Source organism: Biomphalaria glabrata, chromosome 1 (genome assembly GCF_947242115.1).
Source record: "Biomphalaria glabrata chromosome 1, xgBioGlab47.1, whole genome shotgun sequence".
Taxonomy (NCBI): Eukaryota; Metazoa; Mollusca; class Gastropoda; family Planorbidae; genus Biomphalaria; species Biomphalaria glabrata.
The window spans coordinates 40,852,915-40,865,622 of NC_074711.1; the positions used below are offsets into that span (position 1 = coordinate 40,852,915).

The window sequence follows — 12,708 nt, forward strand, 5'->3', positions numbered from 1 at the left end:
TAACATGCATGACTAGATGCATGACGTGTAGGACGTAATCATCATCTTTTTTTAAAGTAACGTCTTCATTCTATAAGATAAGATAAGATAAGATCTCAGTTCTATTCAATTAGTTTCACTTTTGTTTTTCAAAATTTGCAGTTATATTTGTCATGCACATTTTCTTCGTGCTTTTGCTTCTTGTTATTTTGCGTTGTTTGCGTCTTGGCGTTCATAGCCTTAATCTCTTAATCTTGTTGATCGATTCGTTGACATTGATCCAGCCATTTGGGGGGGGGGGGAATTTTCACATTAAAAAACAAATCTGCAGGCTTCTTTTCAATAATGAAAAAAAAAATCTGCAATCGCTCGAGAGGAAAACAACAAGCCAATCCATTGACGTGTAAAGATTCTCTTTTTGTCTGAGTGAGCCCAACACAACATATTGAATGTCTAACTAAGCAATTAGTGTAGACGTTGTTTTTTCATCTCAAAATTAATGTAATCGAATTCAACGTAATAAGAATGAAGCTTTATATAGCAATAACTATTTATCGTTTATTCCTCCTTTGTTTTTTCTTGAGGAATAGTTCACAACCTCGTTTTCTGAAGTAAGAAAGATTAGGAGAGTTTTCTGAAGTAAGAAAGGGTAGGAGAGTTTTCTGAAGAAAGAAAGGGTAGGAGAGTTTTCTGAAGTAAGAAAGGTTAGGAGAGTTTTCTGAAGTAAGAAAGGGTAGGAGAGTTTTCTGAAGTAAGAAAGGGTAGGAGAGTTTTCTGAAGTAAGAAAGGGTAGGAGAGTTTTCTGAAGTAAGAAAGGGTAGGAGAGTTTTGTGCAGTAAGAAAGGGTAGGAGAGTTTTCTGAAGTAAGAAAGGGTAGGAGAGTTTTGTGCAGTAAGAAAGGGTAGGAGAGTTTTCTGAAGAAAGAAAGGGTAGGAGAGTTTTCTGAAGTAAGAAAGGGTAGGAGAGTTTTCTGAAGTAAGAAAGGGTAGGAGAGTTTTCTGAAGAAAGAAAGAGTTAGGAGAGTTTTCTGAAGAAAGAAAGAGTTAGGAGAGTTTTCTGAAGAAAGAAAGGTTAGGAGAGTTTTCTGAAGAAAGAAAGGGTAGGAGAGTTTTCTGAAGAAAGAAAGGGTAGGAGAGTTTTCTGAAGAAAGAAAGGGTAGGAGAGTTTTCTGAAGAAAGAAAGGGTAGGAGAGTTTTCTGAAGTAAGAAAGGGTAGGAGAGTTTTCTGAAGAAAGAAAGGTTAGGAGAGTTTTCTGAAGTAAGAAAGGGTAGGATAGTTTTCTGAAGAAAGAAAGGGTAAGAGAGTTTTCTGAAGAAAGAAAGGGTAGGAGAGTTTTCTGAAGAAAGAAAGGGTAGGAGAGTTTTCTGAAGAAAGAAAGGGTAGGAGAGTTTTCTGAAGAAAGAAAGGGTAGGAGAGTTTTCTGAAGTAAGAAAGGGTAGGAGAGTTTTCTGAAGTAAGAAAGGGTAGGATAGTTTTCTGAAGAAAGAAAGGGTAAGAGAGTTTTCTGAAGAAAGAAAGGGTAGGAGAGTTTTCTGAAGAAAGAAAGGGTAGGAGAGTTTTCTGAAGAAAGAAAGGGTAGGAGAGTTTTCTGAAGAAAGAAAGGGTAGGAGAGTTTTCTGAAGTAAGAAAGGGTAGGATAGTTTTCTGAAGTAAGAAAGGGTAGGATAGTTTTCTGAAGTAAGAAAGGGTAGGAGAGTTTTCTGAAGAAAGAAAGAGTTAGGAGAGTTTTCTGAAGTAAGAAAGGGTAGGATAGTTTTCCGAAGAAAGAAAGGGTAAGAGAGTTTTCTGAAGAAAGAAAGGGTAGGAGAGTTTTCTGAAGAAAGAAAGGTTAGGAGAGTTTTCTGAAGAAAGAAAGGGTAGGAGAGTTTTCTGAAGAAAGAAAGGGTAGGAGAGTTTTCTGAAGTAAGAAAGGGTAGGAGAGTTTTCTGAAGTAAGAAAGGGTAGGATAGTTTTCTGAAGAAAGAAAGGGTAAGAGAGTTTTCTGAAGTAAGAAAGGGTAGGAGAGTTTTCTGAAGAAAGAAAGGGTAGGAGAGTTTTCTGAAGAAAGAAAGGGTAGGAGAGTTTTCTGAAGAAAGAAAGGGTAGGAGAGTTTTCTGAAGTAAGAAAGGGTAGGATAGTTTTCTGAAGTAAGAAAGGGTAGGATAGTTTTCTGAAGAAAGAAAGGGTAAGAGAGTTTTCTGAAGAAAGAAAGGGTAGGAGAGTTTTCTGAAGAAAGAAAGGGTAGGAGAGTTTTCTGAAGTAAGAAAGGGTAGGATAGTTTTCTGAAGAAAGAAAGGGTAAGAGAGTTTTCTGAAGAAAGAAAGGGTAGGAGAGTTTTCTGAAGAAAGAAAGGGTAGGAGAGTTTTCTGAAGAAAGAAAGGGTAGGATAGTTTTCTGAAGAAAGAAAGGGTAGGAGAGTTTTCTGAAGTAAGAAAGGGTAGGATAGTTTTCTGAAGAAAGAAAGGGTAGGAGAGTTTTCTGAAGAAAGAAAGGGTAGGATAGTTTTCTGAAGAAAGAAAGAGTAGGATAGTTTTCTGAAGTAAGAAAGGGTAGGATAGTTTTCTGAAGAAAGAAAGGGTAGGAGAGTTTTCTGAAGTAAGAAAGGGTAGGATAGTTTTCTGAAGAAAGAAAGGTTAGGAGAGTTTTCTGAAGTAAGAAAGGGTAGGATAGTTTTCTGAAGAAAGAAAGGGTAGGAGAGTTTTCTGAAGAAAAAAATGGTAGGAGAGTTTTCTGAAGAAAGAAAGGGTAGGAGAGTTTTCAATAAATCCTTGCAGTAATGGTGTATGACATAGTTTTACTGAGGCATGACCAGGTCTTCAAAACTACTTGAAACAAAAAAATATTAACAAACAATAGACCTAACAGGGAAAAGTGAACAATAGAAATGAATGAACAATACAGAACAGTGGATAAAAAAAGAGAAAAGAAGACATGAGCGATTAGTGGATAGTTGGATGATACAAAGAAATAGACATATATATATATATATATATATATATATATATATATATATATATATATATATATATATATATATATATATATATATATATATATATATATATATATATGTATTAACTTGTTGTGCGTGTTTTCAGGTGCCTTATCTAATAACAGTCAGCAGAAAAAGTTTATTTTTGTTAAACAAGATTACAAGCAAACTCAGAGGCGGCCCCCGTCCAATACGCCTATTCGCAAGGAATATTCTTATATATTTTGACTGTCAAAAGTAATAATGTTTCAAAGATTTATTTGCCGTTGTAATTTTTTTCTTTCTGTCTTACATGTTTTGAATGTTCTTTCAAAATTAAATATAAACCTCCCGCTGGACGACGGGGGATGGCAGCGAGCTGGGTATGAACCCGGGACCGTCGAGATAATCAGTCCAGCACGCTAACCGCACGACCAGGCATTGCTGTTAACTTAATACCAAACTGGTTACAACCAAATAGCCTATTGTTGATATTAATATTACACATTACGGCATGACATCTACCGATATGTGCAATATGTCAGACGAGCGATATTAGATAATCTTTCAGCATTGATTTGTAATTGAAAAAAAAGAAGAACAGATATCTTGCTTGTAGGCCTACTTCGATGTCTCAGTACAGTTAACAGCAGAGCTATTGTCATTTTCATTTAAATGGAACTAGAATGAGGGTTTTTATAAAACAATATCCACAACATTTTTACAGTTAATTTTACAGTCAGTATAGAGATTTTGATTTAGCATTAATATGCTATTTACATAAAAAAAAACGGAACAACGTATTATTGATAATGTGTTTTTACAACGTTTAAGTATGGAAATTAAATGTAATATAGGTTAGAACAGCAAACAAACATTCATTGGCATTGATTAGTTTTGTACAAAAACATCCGGAACAATCAATTATAGATACTTCAAACTATTGAGATGTTACGGAAGGAACATTAAAGGGTAAATCAGATTTTCAATAGCTTAATGAGCTTTTTTATTTTCATTTAAACGTACCGTCAAAACGCACAAAAATAAGCCTCTTTTATTCTGATGGGGGCATTAAACAAAAAAAATTAATAAAATCTGATAATTTTTAAAATTTTGAGGGAACTGATAGCACCATGTCTTGCAGATGCTTGTCACGCTACTACATTAAAAGTCCATTTAAAAAAATGTGCGTGATAATTACATACAAAGTGCATTCTAAGCCTTTATAAACAAATATAAATGTTTTCTTTTAATTTTAGCAGCTAGTTGACCAGAAAAAAACACCTTTAACTAATATTTATATTTGTTGTGAACATTTCTAATACATTTTATAAATATATTTGACTTAGTGATACTAAAAATACACAAAAATTGTCTTTCTTTGTAACATATTGTAACATTGCCTCCCTTACATTTACATAATTGTTTTAGAATTGGTGTATTTTTATGAAAAAATCGCTTGAGTAATTAATTTTATAAACTAAACGGTTTGCTTTTAGAAAACCAAAAGTAGCCGTTGCACCTAAACTTTTCAAGCCGCATCACATGGTGAAATAATATTTTTCCTTTCTCTTCTAGTTTTCGAGATCTGAGTGTGACAGACGGACATTCTGCACAAACCTAATAGCGGTTTTTCCCTTTACGGGGGCCGCTAAAAAAAAAGAATGTATTTGGGTTGTATATGTTTACACATTACAAAAAAAAATTAATAGTTATTAGTGGTTCTCTGCGCTTGGACCTACAAATTAACAGAGTCGTGTCATGGAATGAGAGATAGACTCTTTGCAAAACTCGTCAATCCATAACTCCCCATCACCTAGATCAGGGGTACTCAACCTGTGGATCGCGACCCCCTTGGGGTCGCCTAAGACGATCCAAAATATGGATTGTTATTGACTACTCATCTATTGCTGTATGTGTGTGAGCGGGGAGGGGGGTCGCGGCAGAGTGGGGGATTGTAAAAAGAGGTCGCCGAGCATAGAAGGTTGAGAACCGCTGACCTAGATGGTCATTTCATCGCATGCGGCTTTCCTTGAGCCATGGTCCAGGTGCTCCCTTGTCTATATGTAAAAAACAGGCAATGTTCACTATCTGTACTCAGTGAGGCTACAAGCAGGACTTCGTGCAAAGGTTGCGATTGATCTTAGGCAATCAGGCTTTATAAAACGTATAGGATGGAGGCAGATTAGTGTTACTATTGTGTAGCTCAATACTTCAGATATTGGTGCTTTAAATGTCGAAATATGTCTTGTCTACCTCCACTGAGGATATATGGGCGGACATCTTGGAGGCTGTTTGTGAGTTTGTGAAATAAGCACAAAACTTCGTAGTCTTGTTTCCGTTGTCTACTTCCACGTATGTCCGTTGTCTATTTCAATCTATTTCCGTTATCTACCTCCATCTATTTCCGTTCTCTATTTCAATCTATTTCCGTTCGTTGTCTACTTCCATCTATTTCCGTTATCTACTTCAATCTATTTCCATTCGTTGTCTGCTTCCATCTATTTCCGTTATCTACTTCCATCTATTTCCATTATCTACTTCCATCTATTTCCTTTCTCTACTTCAATCTATTTCCGTTATCTACTTCAATCTATTTCCGTTATCTACTTCCATCTATTTCCGTTGTCTACTTCCATCTATTTCCGTTATCTTCTTCCATCTATTTCCGTTATCTACTTCCATCTATTTCCGTTATCTACTTCCATGTGTTTCCTTTCTCTACTTCAATCTATTTCCGTTATCTACTTCAATCTATTCCCGTTATCTACTTCCATCTATTTCCGTTGTCTACTTCCATCTATTTCTGTTATCTTCTTCCATCTATTTCCGTTATCTACTTCCATCTATCTCATTTATCTTCTTCCATCTATTTCATCTATTTCCTTTGTCTACTTCCATCTATTTCCGTTATCTACTTCCATCTATTCCCGTTATCTACTTCCATCTATTTCCTTTGTCTACTTCCATCTATTTCCGTTGTCTACTACCATCTATTTCCTTTATCTACTTCCATCTATTTCCTTTGTCTACTTCCATCTATTTCCTTTATCTACTTCCATCTATTTCCGTTATCTACTTCCATGTATTTCCTTTCTCTACTTCAATCTATTTCCGTTATCTACTTCCATCTATTTCCGTTATCTACTTCCATCTATTTCCGTTGTCTACTTCCATCTATTTCCTTTATCTACTTCCATCTATTTCCTTTATCTACTTCCATCTATTTCCGTTATCTACTTCCATGTATTTCCTTTCTCTACTTCAATCTATTTCCGTTATCTACTTCAATCTATTTCCGTTATCTACTTCCATCTATTTCCGTTATCTTCTTCCATCTATTTCCGTTATCTACTTCCATCTATTTCCGTTATCTACTTCCATCTATTTCCGTTTTCTACTTCCATCATTCCGTATTTGTGTGTCTCGGTTTCGTTCCAAATGATCACCTCCAAGATCACATTTATCAAGGCTCGCACGTGACTTAGTGTTGGATTATTTACAAGGACGTTCAATCCGAACACATTCATTGGCCGTTGTCTCCCAAGTCAATACTTCCGAACGATTTGAATGTTCAGAAAACAAAACAACAGCCCAATGTTGACTGTACTTGTAAGGAAAAAATTCTCAATACATACATTTTTCTTCTCTCATGCACTATTTCTCTCTCTCTCTCTCTTTCTCTCTCTGTCTCTCTCTCTCAAAAATACACCGACTGCGAAACGCACACACACCGACTCCATCTCGCACACACACACACACACACACACAACGACTCCGTCTCGCACAAACACACTACGACTCGGTCTCGCACAAACACACACCGACTCGTCTCGCACAAACACACACCGACTCCGTCTCGCACACACACACAGACTCCGTCACACACACACACACACTACACAACGACTCCGTCTCTCTCTCTCTCTCTCACACACACACAACTACTCCGTCTCTTACACACACACCGTCTCGCACACACACACAAACACCGACTCCGTCTCGCACACAACACATACACCGACTCCGTCTCGCACACACACACACACCGACTCCGTCTCGCACACACACACACACCGACTCCGTCTCGCACACACACACACTGACTCCGTCTCAAACACACACACACCGACTCCGTCTCTCTCTCTCACACACACACACCGACTCCATCACGCACACACACACCAACTCCGTCTTGCACACACACACACACACACCGATTTCGTCTCGCAATTTTTGTACTCTCACATACACAAATTGTTTCTCTACATATCACACAGAGATTCTTGCATGTGTCTCTCTCACCAACGACACAGTCTCTCTCTCTCTGTTTCTCTCTCTCTATCTCTCTCTCTGTGTCTCTCTCTCTCTGTCTCTCTGTGTCTCTCTGGGTCTCTCTCCCTCATCACCCAATCGTTCACATACACAGTCTGTCACTTTCACACACACTTTCTCCATTTCAAAGACAGTTTCTGTCTTTTCACCTTTGTGGAGACAGGTTACCAATCAATGCATCTAAGTTTAAGTATATATATATATTACTTAAACTTAGATGCATTGGTTGGCAACCTGTCTCCACAAAGAATTGTCACTAGCAATGTTTGAAGCCTCTTCCCATCTGGTGTTCACTGTTCTGAGGTCCTCCAAGCTATACGAGGACGTCCCTATTTTTCTTTCCTCGTATTGGCATCCATGTCATCGTAACTCTTGTATGCGGAATTCATTTTGGCGGAGAATATGTCCCGCAAACCTCATTCGACGCTCTGTCATAACCTCACTAATTGGTCGACTCCCAGTTCGGCATAGAATTTCCATGTTTGAGACTCGATGTCTATAACTGACTCCTAAAATCGGTCTTAACCATTTTTGTTGAGTCTTTTCTTAATTTTGGCATGGCTTATCCAAATAGGCCGCAGCCTTTGGAAAATGCTCCCTGCCTTTCCTTACGCCTGCTACATCATGATAGGCATTGCCATGGTTTGTTATGCTACTGCCTAGGTCTGTGAACTAGTCCAAGCTCTGACTGGCCAAGTCTGACAGGGGCACCTTTTGCCTTACAACCACTCGTACAATTTTAGTCTTAGCCAAGTTTATGCGAAAGCCACTTTCTTGTATACATTTATTTGTAGACCCGCGAAGTGCAACGAGGTCAGCAAAGTTCATTCTCTTATATTCACGCCTTGGAATACCGAAGGCAGTCAGAGTCATTATGTAGTCGATGGTTAGCAGGAAGAGGAAGATGCACCCCTGTCTCACCCCTGTCTCGATGCTTAAGAACTCGGTTGTTCCTCCTTCTGTTTTAATGCACCAAAGTAGATTTACTGTTTTTGTAGAAAATACCAACCGCCAAGGTCAAGGTAATAGCCCAGTGTTTTTCATCTTTTTGCCTCCCTTGCATTCAAGTTTTGTTTCAGTTACCTCTCAACATTGTTTTAGACATTTGAATCAAAAACGCATAAAAAGGAACCAGTCCTCTACAAAATTAATGTTCGTCATAATAGCATTATTAGAAGAATTTCCACCTATCACTAATCAGTCCACCAAGGTATCTACTCAGTTCAGAGGTACACTTTCCTAACACTGGGACACCAAAGTTTCTAACAGTTCGTGACGCAGGAAATGAGTTTTTATGACAGGCTCAGCAAGTTCTCACTTTATTGCACAAGGAAAAGATTTTTCTCACTTTTTTTTCCATTAAAAAAAAATGAAAACCACGTGACTGTCTTAAGTAATGAGATGTCGTCTGCAAAATTCAATAACGCAACCAAGTAAGATTTTTCTCGGAATTATGAGAGAGAGAGGTGGCGAGCGCTGTATCGTTTGGATGGAAGTCACGTTTAAACCAAATAGAAGTAAAAGAAACAAAGCTCATTAATTCTATTTTGTTTAACGAAACATTCATACTGAATTTACTTATAGATTGCTCAGTGCGCTAAGGTCCAATCACTTTTGTTGACCCGTTGGAAGGCCGGGGGGGGGGGAGGGGTATCTGGGAGAAGGTTTCCATGATACTTTTCAAAAGCCATGATATAAGGCCGACACGTTAGCCACTAAGCTATTCAAGTACTTATAAAAATAGAAGGTCTAACAAAAGCTATAGTTTAACATTTTTATCGAAAGGCTTCTCTTCACCAAGTTATCTCCCATTAGCTTAGTACTTTTTGGATATAAAATAACATTAATTAATTACGACTAACTGGTTTATTTTTTTATATATTGATTTATGTGTTTTGTACCGACAACGAATAATCGTAACAAAGTTTTCAACTTGATCCGAGAATGGGAGACAGAAGAAATAATGTGTAATAGATTTTGACCAGACAGAGAGACGGAGTGAATGGATATAAACTTTGTAAAGAAGAAAGTTATTGAGAGGAGTTTGAGTATACACTTGTAGGCGGTCACTGAATCAAACAATGGTGGCTGATTAGCACAAAAAACTTTTAAATTTGCGTTAAACATATTTTTAATTCTTAGCTGAATAATTAAAAACAAAATAAAGTTTATGATTTTCTTAGTCAACATATTTAACATATTTCTATTTTTAGTATAGTCCTTTCAAATACACATGTACACAAATGTCATTTAGTCAGTAGCATCCTGTACTATTCTAGACCATTACTACATCCTACTTTTTGTTTACAAAATACGTGTGAAAAAAATACGTTTGCTTGGTTTTAGATATACCATTTTTAAAACAAAAAGCATTCCCTAATTAAAGACTAGAGTCTAGCGATTTCTCCTGTATACTTTCGATGATATGCACTAAACTAATAAAAATAAATACTGTTGAACTCGCGAGGAGCTTCAAAAATGAGATCCATTAGAGATCTTGTCACACCCTGACGTCTGCTAACCAGGGGCGTAACTAGGGATTTGGGGGCCCGGGGGGATTGACCTCTTTGGGGGCCCCTTGCATTTTGACATTCGACATATGACATGGGATAATGTACGCAAAAATATATAAGCCCCAAATCAAATTGGTTCAGTATATCAGTAAACTGAACAAAAAGTAATCAAGATTCTTTTAATGAATAATACCGTTGTTTATTAGTTAAATAATACACAAGTGACAAATCTAAATTGATATCGCTTCACGTCGTGCATTCTGTGCAGCAAAGACAACTATAACATCAACTACATCTATACTTTCTAGTATTTGTGACTTCACTGACATTAAAGCCATGATAAGCTTTTCTTGTGTCATTGTGCTCCTGAGATAACTTTTGATGAACTTGAGCTTTGAGAATGATCTCTCACATGACGTAATGGAAGAGTCCTGAGCTAGAGGTATTCGGAGGAGGTTGCAAAGTCTGAGCACACGTAATTCCCATATGAAGCCTGTTTCCTCAATATGTCTATTAGTGATTGTATTACTGTTTGTTGATGAAAAGTGCTCGTGCATCAATGACATCATTGAAAAAGCGATTTTCCATTTATTTCATCATACAAACAGGAAAAGTAGCACAGTTTGTCATAAGCGTGTCTTCTAACAGGTGTCTAGGTTCAAGAAGACACAAAGGTATTCATTTTCTTTCCAGCCTTTGGAATCTGCCCTTCATCTCCATATGAAATCTGTCCAGCACTTCTGTCGCAACACGTTTGAATTGCAGTTGTATTGACAGTCCTACATTAGAACTCAACTTCCCATCAAGTCTTTTCTTTCATATGGTTGTTTTGATTACAGGGAATCCATAGTATTCACTACCTTCTTTTGATTTTTCGATGGATTGGGTTTTTGTCAGTTTCTCATCATTTTGCAGAAAGCATGAAAGGGTACTAATTTCTTTAGCAGATTCCCGTATATGCAGTCCAGACTTTTGTAGTTTCTTCCGAACTATATTAATTGGGCACAGGAGCTTTGACCAGAATTCAAGATAGGCAAAAAATTCTTAATTTTCCACTGCATGAAGAAGATTCTGTGCTAATATTATATGGCATTACGTCATTGTTGGTTGTTTATATTTTGTGCGAAAGCAAAAGGATTCAGAGTATACAAAAGTGGAAAAGATCCATATCTCGTTATGCTCGGGTATAGAAATACTCCGATAAGTGGACTGCCGTATTCACCATCACAACTGCTGACGAGTAGAAGACTCGGGGAATCATTCCAACTGATCCCAAACTATTGAAACCATCGGTAGCTGAAAATGCAGAGACATTACTCAACGAACGACAGATGAAAAGCAAAGTTAAATACGATGCAAAAGCAAGACTACGTAAAGATTATTCTGTCGGAGAGTTCGTCTAGGTCAAACATGGCAGAAAGCAGTTGTCATAAAAAAAAACATTCATCACCCAGATCTTACATCATAAAGACAAACAATGGAATAACATACAGAAGAAATCAACACTTTTTAAATAAGAGTTTCGATGAAGACATCTCTGGGTACTATGATACCGATGAAGACAATGAACTGCAAACTGTTGCTACAAACGAAACAGACAGTTATAGACCAACGTCTAGAGAACTTGTTCAGTCAAGACAACCAGAAGTGGACGAATTGTTAAAGTTCCTAGTAGACAGTGCCGGTCGCAGTGGGCGCCGCGCTTTCATAGGCCCACGCTAATTCCAAGTGTACATTATTAAATTAAACAATTATAACGTATATAAAATAACAGGGTTTTCGCGACCTCCTGATTTTTCAGGGCCTCCAGGAAATCTCATGAAAAGGCAAAATATACGATAAAGTCCTGAACTTTTTTTGAATTTATTCAAATCTCCTGAAGAATAGACGACATTGACGTTTTGGGGTGCCATTAAATAAAAAGTGGCATTGCGAGCTTTCATTTGATAAAAATTTATTGCAAAGACGAAAGGCCTATTTTCTAATAAAAAAAAATAATTTTGACATTATGCTTATCCCTACCCAGACTAGGCCCCGCGCGATCCGTTTCGCATAGGGCCCCGCAAATGCTAGGGCCAGCCCTGCTAGTAGATATCACTATTAAGAACTTTAAAAGGAAGGGTGTGATAATAACTTCAATAGGAAGGATGTATTAATATTATATGATATTACGTCATTATTTTTTGTTTATGTTTTGTGCGAAAGCAAAAGGACTAGATCATTAGATGTTAATAAAAAGAGAGAGTTTCTATTGGATTGAGGAAAGATGAATAAAGGGGTAATAACTCGAGTGTGAAGTTTAATTCTGAAATTATAGACGCCAAACCCGAAAAATGGACAATTTTAGCATTGTTAAGAATAACTTTTAGTTATACTCGATTCTGTAAATTTTGCTTCAAGGTTAATTAGTGTAGCCATTTAGATCTATTATTAGTAAAGGTAACAAGATACCTGGAATTCGCTGTATATCATGCAGTTTTATTCGTGGCAACAAAGTTTAAAATGGAAGATTCATTTCATTTTTAAAAACTGATCTGTGCGGCAAAAATATTTTTAAAATATCTAGGTTTAGTCTTTGTGATAAATTTAATCCATAAATGTTGATAAAAAAAAGACACCCGTTGACACTATTTATCAATCAAATATATTAATTTATGTATTTACAAATAAATTTTGGACACCCATTTGGGGGCCCCCCCTAGGTGGGGGCCCGGGGGGATTTTAAAATTCTCCCCCCCCATCCCCCCCTTAGTTACGCCACTGCTGCTAACCAAGTGAGCAAAACGAGCGCCCGGGGAGGTGAAATATAGGCTTATAAATAAAATGTATTTAATAATAATATAATACAAATACCATTAGAATGTATTACATGACTAAAATATCTTCAATAATTGTATTTCTACAAAATACTCGACTGTTTGACATGCTAGA

General features: G+C 37.0%; 1 protein-coding gene across 1 annotated transcript in view; it reads left to right on the plus strand.

Moving 5' to 3' along the window:
- Positions 1 to 7,855: 7,855 nt before the first annotated feature.
- LOC129924530 (protein lifeguard 1-like) overlaps positions 7,856 to 12,708 on the plus strand; it is a 45,510-nt gene continuing 40,657 nt past the window's right edge. Inside the window, exon 1 of the mRNA XM_056019759.1 lies at positions 7,856 to 7,906. Within this exon, the coding sequence (XP_055875734.1) occupies positions 7,856 to 7,906 (51 nt within the window). The remainder of the gene's footprint in view (positions 7,907 to 12,708) is intronic.